Genomic DNA, 21,699 nt, shown 5'->3' on the forward strand with positions numbered 1-21,699 from the left:
TATACTTTTGGCAACTTCAGAGGCAGTGGATTAGATGTCTCATTATGTAATTTCCAAAAAGAGACGGTTCTCAGGACAAAAATCTCACCTTAACTTGCACTGTTGAAACTCCATTGGTTTCAATGGCACTGCACTGCTATAACTTAGAGGATAAGCTGGCCCTTTCTGTGTAACCTGGTATAACAATTTTGTCCAGTCAATTTTGCTCAGTATTTTAGCTTCATTCTTTTTAACAACCGATAAGACAATTTTCTACAAAGAAAACTCTATTAGGATTTATATCCACTTACTTTAGGTTATCTTTTGAAGTTTAATCTAAACAAGCTTTGAAATCAAGGTTTGCCTGTGATAGCCAGCCCACCAATTCATTCGATTGTCCGGTACAACTTTCAATTCTCACAGGCAATTTCACAATTGCAGAGTATTTCACACTACATGTTTCAAAGTCTAGTGCTGTAAGAACACTGAGACCTGCATTACAGCATATAATTCCAACTCCACTTGTTTAACCATGATTTTCAGGTAATTTAGATGTTTGGATAACAGGAATTCTTTAAGGTAACCTGTCTTGTTATTTTTGTCTCAAAAATGTCAGAAACACTGCATTTAGCTAGCATACATTCAGACTCATGTAAACACTCTACATATTTTTTTTTACTAATTCCCTAGTACTGTAGTTAGAAAAGATACCATACATGGTTTTGTAAGTAAGTAAATAATGAAGACATACCAGCTACTAAGTAACACTCCATAAGCATTTATTTAATCTTGCAACTCCTTGGTTTGTGACTGATGATTCACCCTTGAAGGTAAACACAGAACAGATAAAATGGATCTGGATCAAATGTGATCTCTATCAAGAGCTGATTCTGCTCTCCTTGACTTCAATGGAATGACTCATGATTAGATGTGAGAGGCGAATCAGGCAACCAGAGTTTCGTTATGGCTCCTGTAAGTCTGAACCATATTAGAGGACAGGGAGGAGGTTACCAGCCCAAGCAACAGTGTATGGCGGCATTATATCTTTAACTGCATAAAGTGCATCCAATAAAACACCTGCAGCTGGCCCGGGTCAACTGACTTGGGCTCTCAGGGCTCAGGCTGTGGAGTATAAAGTTGCAGTGTAGACATTTGGGCTCAGGCTGGAGTCCAGGCCCTGGGACCCTGAAGATCTAGCCTGAGCCTGGACATCTACACTGCAGTTTTATAGCCCCACAGCCCGAGTCAGCAGACACAGGGCAGCTGCAAATGTTTTACTGAGGTGCCTGTACGGGGAGGTACTCCCAGCTTTGTAAAAAGAGTGCTTCCCCCGAGCACTGATCTGACAGCACACTGAGCAGCAGGGCTATGGTCCAACCTTCCTGCCCAAGCCACCCTCACAATGAGAATGCTAGCACTGCCATCAACACAAGCTAGGATTCTTTCCTCACTCACTAGTCTTGTAGCCATTTGCCTAATTATTGCCTTCCCCCCCCACACACACACACACTCACTCTAACCTCTGAGCTGGAGTGGCCATAATTTTGCCCTAAAAGTGCAACATCAAAACCAAGAGTGTGAAGAGACTTAAAAATGCAATCTTTACTAATATTCTTAGCCCCTCTTACTGCTTTATTTAAAATTTAAAGCTGTACTTCATACTGTTTTTATTTGTGTGGTTAATCCATTGCTTGGAATGAGTACATGTAAAAACCTTATGATTTTCTACAGCATGCGGTTAATCTGCAATATCGTCTTTGTTTATACATATGCTCTACTTCAAAGAAAAATATGCAAGTACAGAAAAGCAAGTTTGAAAGCAGATTTTAAACATTGCTTGCTTTTAGCAAGTTTGATTAATTTCTGATTCTGATCAATTTTATCTATAAGAAAGGACTAATGAAGCCACCGTGCTGATATACCTAGCAAGATAAGTGAGCTGCCAACTTTGTAATTCAAGACTTTGTTCTTTTCTTTTTCATAAAAAACAAGCAAACAAACAAACGAACATTAAACAGTTAATGGAAAATGCAACAGCTCTGAAAAAGATGGTAACTTTTATTTTAAAAAGGATTTTCAGGGGACAAGATTTAGGTGGGACCACATGCTTTCCATCAAAGCTTCCTTTATTTCTAAGAAGCTGTGTACCGTAGGAGGTTACGGTTATCACATAATAGGTGACTCTGCACAGCTTTAGAAATTGACAATATATTACTATAATGAATTATTGATGTCTTATTCTCAAAAATGTATAACTCAGAAAAGCTAGAGTACAGAAAGTTTTAATCCTGTTATCCCTGCAGACTCAATACAACTCTGGGCAAAGAGAGTTGGATTCTTTTTCTGTCTCACACATCAACAACCCAAAGGTTGTTAACCATTAACTTGAAATCCAGTCAGCCTAAAAAAATGAATTAAAAGTAGCTTCAAGCACTATACCTGCCCCTGAATCCCTTTGCTAATTTGTGTGGATTTACAACCACTTGCATCTGTTTTCAAAAGTTTCTCTCTCCCCTAGTGATGAACAAAAGCTGATTTTGTTTCAGTGGCACTATACCAATTTACACCAGCTGAGGATGTGGCCTTTATTTTTTAAAACATAGACCCTTCCCATCTGTCAAGGTTCATTTTAATGGTATGTACTAATAGAGTAATGATGAGTTTTAGCAGATTTCCCCCCCCCCCCTTATTAGAGACTTCTACTTCTAAATACTGTACTTAAGATACCCAGGAAGTCTCTTTAGGGAACTGAGTCATGGCTTCTGAGCTTCTGCCAACACAAAGTAACTTGCTAAAATTCAGACTACATCCTCAAAATTCACTGTCATTTTCAGTGGTTCCAGACCAGTGTAAGCTCTGTGGAAGTGAGTAGTAGGGTCTTACACATTTAGAATTACTTGATCTTTGAGGTTGTCATCACATATCCCTTTATCAGTGTTTCTGATTATTCCCACTAAAAGTCTGATTACCAAGTCAAATAGCATGGCAAAGAGAGGACAAACTCATGTGGTGCCCCATGACAGAGTGAAGGGAGTAGACAGTTTGCCATTGTTTACCAATGAGGCTCTATCATTTTAAATTGGTCCCCTCTTCAGTAACTCCAATAAAGCTAACCTTGGTCACCCATTTGTCCAGTTCTTGCACAACTGCCTTTGTTCTTTTCTCCGTCCTATCCCTGAAGCATAGACAACACTCCCTGGATTACACTAAAGAGACACTGAACTGTCCTCCTTCAAAATTCCTTCTTGACACCCTCTTCTACTGACATACCTACAGTGAAATGCCTGCTGCTAATGCAGCAGGGATTACTGACAGCAAAATGTATTTTACTTTATATTCTATAAATAAAAATGTTGAATGTCTCAAAGCCACCATAATGTGCACAGTCAGTCTATGTAACCATGGGTTTCTATCACTATTACCCTCACCCTTCCTACCTGCTTTCTGTGATACACCCGCTTATGCAACTTGCTTTAAAGCTGTAAACTGTTGGAGCAGGGTATGTCTCAAACTCTGTCTATAACGGTCCCTAGCATGATGTGGCCCTTATCCTGACTGTATTCTTTTGGCACTGCTATAATGCAAATATTACTGCTACTACCAATAATAATAATAATAATTAATAATTAACCTGAAATAGCATTAAAATAACAGTGATATATCAATGTGGCTGAAGAATAATTTTATGTCAACTTTTCTTGAGAGGCTGTACACAAACCGCTGAATAAATAATTAATATCAGCTTGCATTTACATAGTCTCTTTCATCTCAAAGGATCCCAAAACACTTTACAAACTCAATTGAAGGATCACTTCACCCACCACATCTAGGATGAAATGCAACAGCTGCTTATCAGTGTATAGCAACAGTTAAGGCAGGAAGTGAAGAATATAAGTCAATTGAAACTGCAGGGGGAATAAGGTAGCCAGAATGCAATTGTAGGAACAGGAATTCGTCCACAACACGGTACAACTTCTACAACAAACTGTCTCACATTCTGTGAATGACAAGATGTGAAATACCTCAATTTAAACTGGCATCTCCTCCACCACAAATATTGCATGTTCAGGAAAAAAACAAAACAAAACAAAAAAACCAACAATCCACAAATAGATGTCCAGTACTAACCTTACTGTACAGTTTCCAATACTATTAGCATTTTGAATACATTCCAGATTAAAAAGGTAGATCAGTATTCCATTAAGCTGTAACTAGCCTTTAAATAACATAATTTCACTTTTTCCAATTAAACCTTGTGTGTGTGTAAACTAACAACTTGATAACCAGTCTGGATTGAAATACTTAAAAAACACATTAGCACCAAACTGAAATCCGTTTATAACATCTGGGTCATAAAAATATATTTCCATATCTTTTTGCCTCCATTTTAATGGTTAATATAAATATCCAAGTCAGCTTTCAGTCTCCCTAGTAATCAGCTATACCCAGCTGAGATACAGATCGTCTGGTTTTTAATTTACTGTATGGAATCAACACATAGACTTTCTTCTTAATTATGCAAAAACAAAGAAGAGTATAATGTTCAAGGAACAGCAGACTAATATATGGCCATACCCTCACAATGAACAAGCTACGGTCTTTTGAAGTGGTCTGACTCTAAAGGAAGTGAAGTCTCCTTAAACAGTATGGAAGGTTCTGTAATTATAAATCACCTTTGGCTTGGAGATTACTAATGAGAGTGTACTATGAAAAGGGGAACATTAAATAGGTTAGACTACATACCGTAGAAAAGGTTCATGAATAAGGCTGTATTTTAGAATGCAGACTATTACTGGTTGGTTATATGCTTTAAAATTAAATGTAAATTATGGTAAACATCAACTTTTGTTTCGGCAGAACTTTTAAAATGTTTTAGTTTCACACAACAGGGCCATGTTCAGCATCTTGCTGCCATGGTGTTTTTCTATCTTGACAATTCACTTCCATGAACAGGCATGCAGCCAACTCAAATGAGACTCAACGCAGTGAAAAGCCCTTCAGGTAAACAGTGTGATAAGCTAAACTGCAAAAACTAGACAATGTTTTTGGACTATGAGGCAGTTGCTATGGAGACAGTTGCTAATTAACTGCATTCAGCCAAGAGAACAAAAGGTTTAAGGGCAGACAGGACTCTGTATCTTAGAGTGAGCAATGCATAACATCTTATGCAATCTGCACATCTCTCATAGCTGGAATACCTGAGGCCTTTGCTTAGGTTGCAAAATACCTTAAGAAATGACAAGTGTGTTTTATTCATTTTAATCTGAATTAATTCTGCAATAGCCATGCTCTATCAGTATTTAAAAAACAAAAAGAGAATCCATACATAAAAGTTATGGATATCATGAATCAAAATGTATAAAGTCAGAACTATATTTAACATTTACACTTTTTAGGTTCATTCAAAGTTACTTCTTTCCCATCTAATAAAAAAGGTAAATGAAAATCACTTCTAAGACAACATAATGCACATGATTTATTACTCTCTATTATGTGCTAAGAATAAGTTTCAAGCTTAGTGCTCAAAATAATGAATTCTTCATTTCCTCCCCGAACTAAACTGCCAGAAACATGCTGGTTGGAAGGGAAGTTGCCTTGCCTCTACTTGATCTAAAGCATGTATTTATATTATAGCTTGTATTATATTTTGGGGTGGGTATTCCTTATGATTTATTATTTCTACATTTCCAATTAGGTCTATATGGCACTTTACAGACAAAAGGACAATATTTTCAGAAGTGCCTAAGTGACTTAGGAGCATATGTCCCATTTTCAAACATGTCTAATTCACTTTTTAAATTGCACTTTTGTACTTTTGAAAATTTTACCCAGATACAGTAAGACAAAATTTCAGCCCCAAAGAGTTTACAATCGAAGGACCTGATTCTCATCTCAAAATAAATAAATAAATGACTTCAGTAGAGTCACACCAGTGTAAAACTGGGGTGAGTGAGATGAAATTCAGACCCTAAGTAACACAATATGTATAGGGTCAAAAGAGTTGGGTAAAAGTCCTTTAAGCCTACCATTTCAGTTTCTTCCATGGACAGAAGACTTGGTACATTGTAAAGAGGAGGCTCAGTCAGCTGTTAGTAAGACTACTAGATTCTTCACAATCGATAACCTGGAAAAGATATCCTTTACTGCTTAATTCTTCCCAGAAATAGTCTTAATTTTAAGATCTAGACATTTGGACTGATGGGTCAACAATACACTGCTGCCACACACTGCTGACTCATTTTCATCAGACCCAAACAGGGTAGCATCTTTTGCTTTCCCATTGTCTGGTTGAGATTGGTACTTGTCTGAAAGTGAGCAGACTGAAGCTTTCCCAGTTAGAGAGAGGTGGTGCTGGAGTGGTGGGAAAGGATCTTAAGGTTCACCTGGTTCACAATTTAGGGATGCTTTTGGGTCTTTAATCATTTTCCATTTATCTCTTGCTGGATGTTTATAAGCATTCCTCTTTGATCTGCATCTTGCCACTATTATCTATGCCTTTGTGCACTCCAGACTGGATTATTCTAATGAGCTCTATGTAAGGCTGCTTTTGAAGACTACTCAAAAACTTCAGCTAGTGTAACATACACTTTGCCTGATTTAGTGGTGTTGTCTTACAAAAGAATGCATTACAGCAATTGTGCATCACCCAATGAAGTTCTATATCGTTTTCAACCTGCATTTCAGAGGAACCATCTCTCTTCTCATGCAGCCCCATGACAGCTGAGATCCTTATTAACAATCCATAGATGGTTGGGTATTTTCAGGGGAGAGCCTCCCAAAGTGGAAATTATATTACTCTACCCCCATTTTGAAACAGACTGAGATATTTCATTTAAGGCGTGATGCAAGGCCTATTCTTTTCTCCCTTCCCCCTGCCTTTGCTTGGGGGATGCAGATTAGAGTAGTTGGGAAGGTAACTGTAGTAGGCAAATCTCATTTTTACTTGATATACTGGCTTTAGAAGCCATGTTATGCTGAATGAACATGCAACCAGAGATTTATTTAATGGGAGCATTTTATATATCTATATATAATTATAATTTAGTGTAAATCCTTCATGGCAAGGATTGTCCCAGCACAATGGAGCCCTAATCCCAACTGGGACCTTTGGGCACTATCATAAATAAAAATATTTACTATTACTACTACTACTAAGGAGAGAAATATGTTGTTTACTTCCTTTGATCTTTAACAAGTCTTTTAAATGACAATTTATACACACATATAATATTATCCGCTATTACACTGCACCTGCTTCCATGTGTTTTGGTTTAATTTATTGAGCTAGCACTGTTGTCTTGTGTGCAGGTACCGAGGGGATACAGATGGAGTTGTGTTTTTAGCACAACTCTTGTAATTGAAATCTGAAACTATACCCGACTGTTCCCTGTGATACCTAGTTCCAGTGATGTCTATCCTAAGTGACTGCTCAAGAGACCAACAAAGATCAATGAAAGTGACTTTCTAATAAAGGTGGAACCTAAATGTACTCTCTCTCTCTATATATATATATGTATAAATGTGCGCTCTCTCTATCTCTTTGTGTGTGTGTGTGTGTGTGTGTATATATGTACTCTCTCCCTCTCTCTTTCTCTCTCTCTCTCTCTCTCTCTATATATATATACACACACACGGTGGGATGGTTTCTTAAAAGTAAAAGTAGCATGTTTTACAGCTTTCATTTTTATGACATTTCAGGAACTCACAACAGGCTTTTTTATGATTTGTGTACTAGTGCTAGGATTTGAAGTTAACTCCTTCTTACGAGGAATGGAATAAGTTCACACCTCATCTGACACTATTATTTTAGCCGGTCTTCTTGTACTCTGCACACTGAACAAGTAAGCAATGCACTAATTTACTACATGAGAGCTTAAAAAAAAATTTTAAATGGCATTTTAAATTACGAGGCATCTGCAAACAGATCCTAAATCTGCATGGCACATGGATTTTCAACACCAGCCAATTTGGGTTGTCCCTCTACATCCCTCCCACCATTAATCACTAGTCCACATTACTGTACCTCATATTGCTTTTACATAAACAGAGGGTCTTCACCGTTTTTAAACTCCTGCCTAGCAGGTAGAAATTATTAGTTATTATATGGCAAACGGAATTTTAAACATAGGGACCCAATTCTGCTCTCAGTTACACTGTCATAAATCGGGAACAACTCCATTAGATTTACAACAGTGTAACTGAGGGGAAATTGAAACCAACATATTTTCTAAACCAGTAATTAAAGATCAGAATTTTAGCTTGGCACGTGCCATAGAGACTTGAATGCACCATGCAAAAAGAAAGTAAACTATTTTCACTACTGCATAGTTATAAGGAAAAAATATACACTCCTCTTCCAAAGACTGCAGGCTACTTTAACACTAGGAGACATTTTTTTTTTAAAGGAGACTGAAATTACCCTATTTCCAATCCATATAGTAAATAAAAGAAGGTTAAGGCACTGGACTAGGACAAGTCAATCTCTCCGTGCTTTGCTTCCCTATTTGTAAAAAGGGTACAAAGGGGTATAATAACCTTCCTTAGGTGTGGTCTACACTGGGGGCGGGGAAGGGGGTTATCGATCTAAGTTACGCAACTTAAGCTACGTGAATAACATAGTTGAAGTCGACGTACTTAGATCTACTTATCACGGTGTCTTCACTGCGGTAAGTTGACAGCTCACGCTCTCCCGTCGACTCCGCCTGCGCCTCTTGCCCTGGTGGAGTACCGGAGTCGACGGGAGAGTGCTCGCGGTCTATTTATCGCTGCCCGTTGATCCAGCGGGTAATGTAGACATGTCCTATGTCTCTCTCGTCTGTTTAGACTGCAAGCTCTTTGAGGCAGAATCTGTTTTTCCCCCATGCAGAGCACCTTGCAAAATGTTGCCCAGATTTGGCTGGGACCTCTAAATGCTACCATCCTACGAATTATAGATGATGATAACAATAATGGAACTCAACACATTCCTTTCATGTCATTTTAAAAATTGCTCATATTAAAATACTGTTAACAAACAATAAAAACCTGATACAAAAGAAGAATACCATGAATAGAGAGTCACAGAAATTAACAACTAAAGCGACTTATTGGCTATCCAGCCCATCCCCACCTTGGTACAGATTGTTTCCTTCTTTATAGTCCCCAGGTCTTTGACAAGATTAGTTTTTAAAATGTCTCAAAACAATGGTGATTCCCTCACAAGTTTATTCAACATTCTAATAGATAGAGCCCTGTGAATTTTTTTAAGGGGAGCAGTGGGCTGCCCTCTGCCATGGCTCCCACTGCCATCTTGGCTGGGCTGATCCGGGCTGAAGTCCGTTCTCCCTGCCTGCCCATGGACCTGGATAGAGCAGTTCCAGGGTGCTATCGCTGCTCTATCACAGTTGCTGCCCAGATGTCAGCAGCAATGGCAGCTGTGGTTGTGGAGGCCAGCACGCTGGGCTGTGAGCACTGTACTTATTTAGTTTTTTCCACTGTTTTTGTTTTATTTTGTGTTATTTTGCATTTGCGAAAAACACACGGATCCACTACTAGATAACACTCAGTAAATTCTCTCTTATATTTAACCTAATTTTACCTTTACTTAACACCACCCGATCACTCCTACCTCTATTTTCTCTTCCCCATTACCATGCTCTTTCACAATATCCATTCTGCTACCTTCATTAGTCAGATTCCACCTGGTCTATGCTGGGCTTCCACCAGCGTCAACCTAGCATAAGTCACTGGCAGTTTAGAGCTATGGAAAGTGGCTACAATGTTCCCTCTGGAAGGTGGACTAGAAGAGGCCAATACAGCCCCAAAAGTGGGCAGGACTGTCCTAGGAACCTACTAAATCAGCTCATCTCCTAATCAAGCTTCACTGGCAATCTTACAATGGAGCTTCAACCATAACTTGCCACTCCTTCCCACAGAGGAAAATCATAAGAGAGGGCACCTCCGCCTGCTCTCCAGGAAGATGAATTCTCCTGGGGAGCAGCGAGATGCAATTCCCTCTACCCATATTTCTACATATAAATACTTGGCTTATATATTGGAACATTTTCTTGTGGATCCCTTTCACAGCAAGCCATATGACCAGCCACAAGAGCAAACAATCAAGGGCTCTGTGTCAATGGTGGCATTGCATTTGCTTGTTGAGGGCTTATATCTGATCCTCTGTGTTTGACATTTTTTGAAATTGTTTGCTTAGGTAAAAATGTGCCAGGGAGCAGAAGAAGTTATATATTTATTAGTCAACTTTGCATTTCACATTAGTTTTACTAAGAAGTTCATTATGTACTTCATGCCAGTAGTTTCCTGAGGCTGCATGAACAGATGTAAATACAGGCTTTGCCTCAAGGAGATTAAAATTTTGAAGTAAATTTAAAGTTCCCAGAAAGATTAAAGGCATCCACTAAAAAAATTAAAAGACTATTTTTACTATGAAAACTGTTATACTACCTATCCATAGTTGCCTGCAACAGCTGTAAATGGGGGATGGCCCCACTACTCCCTACTGGATGGAATTGGACCGGCTCAGGTTTACATAGCTCTTCCCTACCACCTGAGTTCATTCCGCTGCTTTTTAGTTTAGGGGTACACACCTCTGGTTTTGTAGGCAGAAGTCTCAGAAGGTCTTTTCTCCAGCTGGCCAGGGATGGCTGTGCTGTCATGTTTTTATTCTACCCATCTGGAATTATTTGTATATATTCTATTAGACAACTTACAGTGTGTTTTTCTTTTATACACTAACCAAATGCAAGCTAATGTTAAAGTATAAACAAACAAAAATAAAAAGATTTCGGACAATCACGTCTGAATTGCTTCAGGTTTGTTAGAATGAGTACAAAGAATTCAGTCTTGAAAATAGTGTTCAGGGATTCCTTACTTGAGAATTTAGTTTAATTTAGTTCTCCCACTTCCAGGCAGGAAAGTAGGGATATCTTTTGTATCTGCTGCACGCTGTAGTGCCTCTACTCCCAAAATTATCATATATCCAGTCTATAATGCTTTGCAAAGGGATGCAGATGCCCAGGATTCAGCCCAGCACAATTCCATTATCTCTCACTTAGCCTAAGATGTATCCCTAGATCTGACAGAACATGTTTTCACTATGCTGAGAGAAAACTCCTTAGCAATAATGTATCTACTTTGATCCATTTGGGGTTGGTAGCTTTAGAAGTTGTCTGCCCTCTCTGGTTTGATCCAAGCAGCACAACTGAACAACCTGAAGTTAGATCCGAAGAGTACACCAGATTTCCTGTTTTCATGGCTCATTATATAATGTTGAATCTCTGCACAACTATGTCTTTGACAATGTTAGGAGCAGGATAAAGCAAATTTGACACCAATTCCTGGCGTATATAGCAATAATACAGGCAATTAAAACAAAAACAGTTTAATCCTAACTACTAACCTCCAAAGGCTCCTATACATTTCATTTATTCTCCTTACTATGCAAAACAGCCACAAAGATAACTTGGGCTACATCAGACAACAGAGTGGTTCGGCAGAGTAAAGGTTTAAAGGAGTTATTACTATTAATAAAAATCCGACACATAGCGCTGTAAATTCCACAGAGCTTTACAAATGTTGGGCCTAGTTCTGCGCTGACTTATGCTCTATGCAAACTCACTGACATCCATGGGGTTGTACAGGTATAAGTTATGATGAACTAGAGACATGAGTAGTCTATAAAGAGGCCACCATAAAATACAAACACTGATTATACCCAGGAGACTCCTCAAAGGCTTGACCTATACAGTGGTGCTTGTGGGAATGTGCTAATTGCTACAGGAGCATCTCTGAGCCTTCTGAATAGAGGATTCAAGTGTTGACTGGAGTCTTCTCTATGTAAAATCCTGATAGACTGTTTTACTGCCACCCTTAGGTGGTGCTGCAGAGAATAGAAGGAAAATTGACTATTCCCTGGGGGTTTCCATTTCCTTGTGAATTCAGGGGCCACCACTCTGCCCCCTACAACCAACTTCATTGGTAAAGCCTGAGCCAAGACAGTAACATTTTTAAAAGTGTATTCAGTTTGGCACCTGCATATTTATGTTCACTCTCCCCCATCCTCTCTCCCCCCTCCCCCGACCAGATTATTTTTCTAACAAAATATATCCTTTGCTTAAACTGGTATAATAATTTTAGAGTGCCCAGGGCTAGAAGAGGCTTTTGGGGCTACTTGTTCCATTTGAACACGCTCCAAATTGTTTGGATCTAAGAAATGTTTAACCCCTTAATTTAAAACATACGTTTAGAGTAAAATCAACTGATGATGTCCACTCGTCAGTGTTGCTTTCTGCTGTTCAAGACTGACTGTCCTGCATTACATTATGTGTGTGGTATTAAAAAAATTCACACAATAGTATGATTACTGCTGCTCCGAGGGCCTCTCAAAAATCATGTGTGTATCTCATGAGGAAATCCCTGTAAGCAACATTTAAAATTAAATATTAGTTCTGTGCCACATGGCCTCAGGAGCCAATGCAAGAATCATCTGACCACTGTGGCATTTGCTTTGGGAAAGTTTTGTAGAGCTCTCTTACCCCAGAGCATCTGAGAGAGATGTGGGGTGGCATAGGTCAGGGGAAAATCCCATTTCTCTGAGAGACTGCGCATCCCACAAAGATCAGAGATTCTGTGAAAGCTCTTCACTTTTCCATTTCCCTTTTTGACCAGTAATTCTCTTTGTGGCCAGTCTAAAATCAGGCAGGTCCAGTAGAAAAAGCATTCAGGTGGAGTTCTCCCATCACTGTTCTACAAGGCACTGGTGAGACCTCATCTGGAATACTGTGTGCAGTTCTGGTCTCCCATGTTTAAGAAGGATAAATTCAAACTGGAACAGGTGCAGAGAAGGGCTACTAAGATGATCCGAGGAATGGAAAACCTGTCTTATAAAAGGAGACTCAAAGAGCTTGGCTTGTTCAGCCTAAGCAAAAGAAGGCTGAGGGGAGATATGATTATAAATATTCCTCTATAAATATATCAGAGGAATAAATACCAGGGAGGGAGAGGAATTATTTAAGCTCAGTACCAATGTGGACACAAGAACAAATGGGTATAAACTGGCCATCAGGAAGTTTAGACTTGAAATTAGATGAAGGTGTCTAACCATCAGAGGAGTGAAGTTCTGGAACAGCCTTTCAAGGGGAGTAGTGGGGACAAAAGACATATCTGGCTTCAAGACTAAGCTTGATAAGCTTATGGAGGGGATGGTATAATGAGATAGGTCTTTGACTATTAGCGGTAAATATGCCCAATGGCTTGTGATGGGATGTTGGATGGGGTGGGATCTGAGTTACTACAGAGAATTTTTCCTAGGTGTCTGGCTGGTGAGTCTTGCCCACATGCTCAGGGTTTAGCCGATAGCCATATTTGGGGTCGGGAAGGAATTTTTCTCCAGGGCAGATTGGCAGAGGCCCTGGGGGTTTTTCGCCTTCCTCTGCAATGTGGGACACGGGTCACTTGCTGGAAGATTCTCTGCACCTTGAAGTCTTTAAACCATGATTTGAGGACTTCAGTGGCTCAGACACAGGTTTGATACAGGAGTGGGTGGGTGAGATTCTGTAGCCTGCGTTGTGCAGGAGATCAGACTAGATGATCATAATGGTCCCTTCTGACCTTAAAGTCTATGATTCTATGATCTACAAGGTTCAGGTGCCTGTGTTTTGGCCAATCATCTCATCGGTCAAAGTTCCGTGTTACATGAAAGGCTGGCAGTGCGCCTATTTCCACAGTGCCCCCTTGATTACTGATGTAAGCCATAGCAGTGGTGTTGTCAGGCTAAGTTCTGACTGGTTTTCCTTTTAGCCAGTCTTGAAAGTACAACAGTGCTCTCTTCGCGTCTCTCTCTTGTTGAAAGACTGAGTCAGGCTCTCCTACCCCTATCCCCCCTTTAACACTCATTAGAAAGCATGTGCCCCTAAACTGGGACATTCGTGTCTACTGCAAAACCAAATCACTCTCCACATTCCAGTGGTAACACCTTCCCAAAGAAAGGGGTTATTGTAGCCAGGTCTAGATTTTGCAAGACAGGTTTGACCAATATTTGAATCTGGAGGATGCCAATGCCAGCTGATATGAAAGGAGAAATCTCCACAGCAGTTTCATATAGAGGTTATAAAATTGCTCCTCACCCAGGTTATCTGTTACAGTCCTTAAAAGCCTGTGGGGCTCACACTGTGGCACCATTGTTCCTGAATAGTCTTCTTCTGGACTGGAAAAGATTTCTGACCTATAGCATTTTTAAGAGGGACCCTAGTTATTGCAACGTATGATCTCAAAAGGAAGAGTGCATTTTCTACTACAATCACTATCCCTCTGGGTTTTTCCACATATCCATTCGATCTCATGATCTTTTCGAAGCTAGGCTACTGATTCCCCCGGTACAGCAGACCTATCTATTTTAGCTATCCAATGCATGCCCCTCCCAATGTTGCAAACTAATTTCTTAAGAATAGCTTATTGCAAACAGCTATGTGCAGTTACAGGATCTCAGGTTAAAGTAGTGACATCAACCTTGGAGGGAAAATGGACTGAATTTGTGTAAATCACACTCAACAATCTTTTAACAAATGTCCTGGATGTTCTACTGAGCTCATATTATTCTAGTTCTGATACATTCCGCTAAGCCAAAAAGGAATTCCTCCCATTCGCAAAATGTGTACATTTAGGTCAACCCATTGTTAATATTTACATTTTCATAAAGAGAAAAATTGCTCTGATCTCCATTCTGCATCACTAGGAATGGCTGTTGAGTGATGCTAGCCTCTCAGATTCCTGAGATGAACATACCATCTTACCATGCAGAAAGTTAGTCTCTGGTGGTGCAGTGAGAGAATTCAGATGGAAACTCTGCTCTATAGGTGAGTACCAAACATTGCAAAACCTGTTGAGAGATTGCACAGAGCTGACCTGATATTCTGCTTCACAATAAAGGGTTTATATAGAGCTTACTGCATCTGCTTTGCATAACTAAGTAGAGAGGGAACAGTACGGCAAAAAGGGATAAGACTTCTAAAATTAACTCTCAAATATTATCCTGCTCTTGCTTGGTGCACAATTCTGTAGCAGCTCTCCTCTGGAGTATGTTATTCCATATTCCTGGTTCCATATATCCAGTGGAGGCACTCAGCATTTATGTCATGTATGATTCTTCAACCCACAGATTCACTTCTTGCCACTGTCTTCTCCCACCTGCTTCATAGGTAGGAGCCCTTATCTTTTAAGGCAGTGCTCTTTAGGCACTGTTCACACTGTCCTTGAAGGTAGAAGCTGCCAGCAGAGAGAGAGAGAGAAAATCTTCTCTAGATCATTGAGTTCTACCTCTCTGTCTCAATTCCTGGTTAGAGAAACATTTAATCCAGAGAGACCAAGGTACAAAAACTAAACTGGTCTTCCATGTGGCAGAACAAAGCACTACTACTACTGAGGTAACAAAGTCAGCTCCACTCTCTTCACATTTAAGAACAGAACTTATATTATGTAACCTGCCTTCCTGAATACGCAGTATGTTGATGCAATACAATGAACAATCATAGAATTTCAAGAATGTTTCTAGACAGATTTGTTTACAATCTAAGTAACCTAAATAGTAACTTTCATAATAGGTGTCCTATCTCTGGTGCATTTTGTGTATGTTGCTGTGAGACAGAAAATACAAGAGCACATCTTTGCACAACGATTGCAATAACAGATGAATAAACATGCAACATGACACCTCACACCTGCTATTTCATCACTCTAAATACCTTATGCACATTCAAATATATTTAATAGAGTGGAAACTTTATAAGGTAGTAATATCTTTATAGAAGCAGTAACTGTTTTGGAAACTTTCAAATTAAAAGCAAAAATAAAAAATAATTGTTAACAAGTTAGTATTGTTTCATTAAGCTATTCACCTAATAGTTTCCTGATAAACACCTAGACAGAGCAAGGGAAGGGTATTGACCTACAATGTCACATAAGCCTTATAGAATCGGAATTTTTGCTGGTGTATTAGCTGTGAGAAGTTCCATTTGAAGTTCCATTAATATTAGTATGGTGCTTTGGAGATGAAAAGTGCTGTTATGAATCTTGCAATATTCTATTTGCCTAGGCAGAGTATTTTTATTTGATGAGTGAATAAGATACCATTAGTTTTTTCATTACCATCCTGGTAAGGACAGGCCCATAGCTTTTGTGCCTACTACATTTATATAACAGTTTTGCAAGGTCGCAATATACTCTTACACCTTTGTATTGGGCTTATTAATCTTTGTAGAATATGTAAACAGCTTTGTTACATTTTTCATAAAACTATTAATAAATTTGTCCAGTAGCTTTGTTTCCTACACAGATACATTTGCTTCATCACTCAAGAACTTTTTACAGGATAATTGATTTTTTTTTTAATTTAAAAAATTAAATAAACTATTTTCCCTATTATATACAATAGCCGTCTTTGCTATCTTGAGGATAAGTTAATAATATTGTTAGTAAAGTATTTGCATGTCTACAGGCATTATCACACTTAATGACTATTCTGAATTACTTTTATATCATCCCCAAAGTGCTACCAAAGATATCTCTTAATATAGCTACATTTTAGATGAATGAAAACAAACACACTGGATCAAATCAATTCCTGCTGTAACGCCACTGACTTCAGGGTTGTTACACCAGGGATGAATTAGAGATGCATTTCACTTCAGAATCTCTGCAGCCTTCATTCTTCTAATCTTTCCATAACAGTCTTTGCAGGAACAGAGACAAGTGCAGGCAAGTATCCTGCCAATAAGTGAGTTAACAGGAATCGCTACAAGTAACTAAACTGTCAACTGAAAAGGACCAACAATTTGAACTAAGTACAAACACAGCCAATGCTGTGTAATCGATTATGGGTTTTATAGAGTTTTAGAACATAAAGATACAAATTCATGACTGTTTATTTATGGGAAGGGAAATAAGTCCTGCAGTGTCACACTTCCTATTTTATAAATAGTATTTGTATTTTGTCAATACTTTTCTTAATGCAATTAAAGACAAAAACAAAAAATCCTTCACACACCGAAGGCCTTGCATGGCAAATTTGAGTAATGTGGGTATAAAAGTAACCTATTTCTTCCTTACTTATTTCTTCAAAAAGTGAGCAGCAGGTGCTCAGCAATTTTCAGCAAACCATCATTGAGGGGGAAAAGATGGAATTCTGGGTGGCACTGTTCTGCAGAAACCATCTTCTCTATTCATTTGGCTATTACTGGCCACTCTCTTTCTTTTAGGAATTTCCTCACCAATATTCTTGGCATGAATACTAGCCTAAAATAGGTAAGTATCTTTGTTTTTTACCCAATTATTTCCCTGAGTCAAAGTTCAGGAGTTTCCAAATTCTTTGTTGTATGGTTTCCATGATGGAGTGAGGGGCCATAAAGCAGCTAAGAGAAGGCCACGGCATAACAGAAGACATCACTGTTTCCTTGCATCTCACATTTCTTTTCTCCATGGATCCTCTGGATCTTCAGTAGTGGGAGGGCAAATCTTCCTCCCAGCCCAAACCACATAGTCCTCAAATCCTTCTTCTTTGTGGGGTGCAATGCCCAGAAAAATTCTCTGAGCCTCTTGATACAGTCCCATGGGTTACTTTTCATAGAAGGGCTGGAGTAGAGGGAGAATGACCTGGGCCGAAGAGGAAATGGAATGGCTTTGTCCCACTCCTTCAAAAAACCATCACAAAAGTGTGGAAGAACAGCTGAAGAAAAGCTGTCACATTCACAAAACGCAGAAGCCAGAGATATCCCTCAATGCCAGAGGTAGAATTGACACAGCAGCCCACATTTCCTTCTTCAGAGAGGACAACCCACACACACCTTCACTGCAGAGATGGGATTTACAAAAATCCCAGTAGTGCCTACACACCCATGAAGTCAAAAGTAAGTAAGTAAGTGAAGAACTCACACCTAACCAAATTAATGAGCTCCACTCCTAAGGACTGTTCAAGATAATCACAGAAAGAGTCGTGAAGGAATTCTGCCTTCTGCTGAAACTAAAATGTCTTATTAAATCTACAATGGAGACGTTTAAAAACCTTTCATGGGAACAGATTCCTCTCTTCTTCAAAATATCCCTTTTTTGAAAAAGAAAATCACAATTGCCCTAACTTGAGCCCATCACAGAGAGATCATTACATTTGTCTTTATAGAAAATCATATTTATTCTAGTGTCTACATTTAAAGGTAATTTCAGTCGGAAAATGAAATGGTGCTATCTTGACCTTTGTCTTGCATGGTTCATGAATTACCGACACATTACAAAATGCCCCAACCCTGCGGAAGCTTTGAAATATCGTAATGTCTTTCTCGTAAGAGAAATAAACTTGGTATGCCACTAAAAGGCATTAAATTATTTTCATTCTGCCACACAGAATCTAAAACACTTATGCTGTTTTGATTTCAAAATCCTTGGAGAACAATTATGCTCTTAGGACCATAAGACTCTATTATAAAGTCCTCAGAAACCTAGCATGACTTCAATAAATCCTCAAAACACTACAAAGCAGTTACTCAGCTTGAAGAATGAAAACATGAGTTCATCCACGAAAAAGTCAGGATGTAAATACTACTCATACAGCATTCTGCATTTCCTAACATATTTCTTCATCAAAATTATGGCAACATTTTAAATCAAAGTTGCAATACCATATATTTACTTAATTTTCATATCAAATTAATATTAAAACATTTATTCAGGGTTTGTAATTATATTCAAAATAACACTTCTGTGTTTTATATAATGACATAGATGCAGCAGATATGGTTTACGGCATTTATTGTCAATTAACTATGCATATTTATTGCATAGATAGTGTTATATAAATATATATACATTTAGGATTCAGTACAATTGTCTTATTAAACCTACAGTAGGAGATTGTTGAAAAGTAAAATCCTTACATGTACAAATGTGTGAGTTTTCATTAAAACACAAAAATTCACATTACGAATACATTACTTCCTGCAGAAGGAGATCTAAAAAGAAAAAAATACATTTCAGAAGTCATTACTGTAAATTACCTATGGATTATGGGACTCTGACTTAAAAAACTGCATCAACATTATTTTTGGCAGACAAGAATGTCCATGTATAAGTACAGTCTTTCACTATAAATATATAATAAACATGTTTGCAAGTATATCTCTAAGTCGTTCCAGAAAAAGCACAAACTATTAATTAAACTAATTTTTCATCCTTTTTTAAAGAGTAATAACAAAAACATTTCAATCAAAATAGAGGGAAATTACAGGGGAAGGAGGAACAACGAGAGAAAGAAAAAAGACCTATATTCTCAGATATTTAAAAAAAAAAAAACAATCCAGCTGGAAAACAGGGCCTAGAAACTTTCTGCCAACAGCAGCTGAGAAGCTTCATCACAAGTCTATTTTTCCAGACATTATGTTTCATTTGGCTGCAAGGGTCACATGACAGCTGCAAACTAACGCCTTAAGGTTTGTTTCTGCCTCGCTGTGACACTGACAGGCTGTGAGAGACTCCCAACACCACAGAAAGACATTTTTTTCCTTGTTTCCATTACATCATCCAACCAGTACTGGGGGAGGGGGCACAGCTGGTGGCAGCTGCAGTACCATCTGCTTTCTCCTTACAGTGCCTGCTAGTTTGCTCTGTAGGTTCCTACTGATATTGACGGAGAAGGCACTTTGTTAAAGACACAACATGCCATTATGTGACATTTATTTACAATTATTTAGGAACAAATTACTCTCAAGATCAGGAAAGCTGCATCAATGCATCAGGTAGACTCCTGATCATTTTTAATCATAACAGTACAAAACCACAAACATTAAAACCCTTCATGATTAATAGAATCAAAGTGCACAGGAACAACCCACCATCTGCCTTTTACAACATGAACAGTCAAAACTAAAACTCTACAGTCAGCAATATTTGCAAAAGTTTAAAAAAAAAAAAAAAGAACTCTCCAAAATCAGAGATTAGCTGGAGTAAACTGGAAAGACAACTAAACAATATTGGGATAATATGTATGCGCAGGTGTCTGTATTGTTAAATGGACTCAGAACATGATATAATTTAGTAGTTCACAAAGAGAAAAAAACCTTGCATCACTCACTGAGAGGACTGTGCAAGTGACAAGAACTTTATCGCTTCTTTAATAAAGTGCTATACATTTTATTGTGCTATCACTGTACTTCCAGATGATGGTTCAAGTTGATTTTATTTTACTGCACCGTTTATTGAAAAATGAAGGGTGCTTACATATTCTTTATGCACAAAGAATCACACATTTACAAACCTTCTTTTAAAAATACTTGTTCAGCCACACTGTAGATACAGCTGCAGAACTGTAAATTTAATGATTGTATCTTTTCTACCAATCACGAACTGAGGTCTGGAGAGATTGGTAACTGAATGCTCTGGAACTCCGTTAACTTCAGAGTTCTATCTGTTTTACACTGGCGTATCTGGAGATAAATATCTAGTCTTTTGTCTAGATACAGGTTTGGCTGTGTGCATCTCATCAGACAATTATTTCAAAAGGTTAAATTTGCACTACTTACCATACATTTTGCCTTCATCTGATAAGATGATTTTCCTCCTCCCACATGGTGGATAGATAGCTAGAGCCTCCTGAAAGCTCTGTTCAATGTCAGGGCTCCAGACACCTTCTGCATCATTGTCAATAGGTTTATCTGCAGAATCACTCATTCTTTCAATGTCTTCGGCAGGGCTTTCGCTGCCGCTCCAGCTGCTGGGCTCAATGATGGTGGCTGGGGTCTCCAAGCCTAAGCCTGGAGTCTTAAAGAAAATAAACCTAAAAAAAACAAACAAACAAACAAAAGATATTAAAGATATGGAACTTAACATGAACATTCCTTGGCTACTCCCAACTCTAAAATAACTTGCACAGAGCTTGCCAGCAATGGGCACAATGTGAAAGTGCTATTGTGATTAATGAGTTTGTAAAAACCCAATAAAAAGTAAAATACAAACACAATTCCATCCCGAAACATCTGCAGAATGAGTGTCTTGAAACAAAAGCCATTAGCCACACTTCACTTTTTCTGCACCACTACATATAGGAATAGGGTATCAAGTTACTTTTTAAACATAGTGTAACTTGGTGAATACCTAATACTAGAAAAAAAATCAGTTGAATGAAATATATTCAATTTGGATTTTCATTGGAAGCCTTAAAATAATGGGGCAGATCTTCAGTTGCTACAAATTCGTGTCACTCCACCAACTTCAACAGAAGTACACTGGTTTACCCCAACGAGGATCCAGCCCATTAAATCTAAAAAGAAACATGTTAAATAAAATAAAACAACAAATTTATCCCAGATATCAATGGAGTTAGTAGAACTGCACCAGGGATGAAATCAGCCCAGTATGGTTAATTGGGAAATATTGAGATGTTTAGATCTTACTAAATGAATAACACAGAGTCTGAACTATACATAAGGTGAAATCTTTAAAACAATAATAACAAAGAAAGGAATAACTACAGAAGATATTACACATTTAATCTGTTTTAAAAAGTCTCTGCCATGGAACTACATCAGAACAAAAATTACAAGCTTCAAGTTGCTGAATCAATTTAATAAGAAATAATTCAATATAGGAGCACCTGCTAACACCACTACAGCTACAGATCTGTCAGTGTTCCTTTTATATTTTTGAGAGAAATACAACTCTGCTATAAAGGTTTGCTTCAGGCTA

The 21,699-nt window shown here is 38.3% G+C and overlaps 1 protein-coding gene across 2 annotated transcripts in view; it reads right to left on the minus strand.

Annotated features, from left to right (window-relative positions):
* TEAD1 (TEA domain transcription factor 1) overlaps positions 1-21,699 on the minus strand; it is a 211,213-nt gene that overhangs the window by 118,425 nt on the left and 71,089 nt on the right. For both annotated transcript variants that reach the window (XM_045015094.1, XM_045015095.1), the window contains exon 3: positions 20,538-20,791. In XM_045015094.1, coding sequence (XP_044871029.1) covers positions 20,538-20,685 — 148 coding nt within the window. In that variant the 5' untranslated portion in view covers positions 20,686-20,791. The remainder of the gene's footprint in view (positions 1-20,537; positions 20,792-21,699) is intronic.

Source organism: Mauremys mutica, chromosome 4 (genome assembly GCF_020497125.1).
Source record: "Mauremys mutica isolate MM-2020 ecotype Southern chromosome 4, ASM2049712v1, whole genome shotgun sequence".
NCBI lineage: Eukaryota > Metazoa > Chordata > Testudines > Geoemydidae > Mauremys > Mauremys mutica.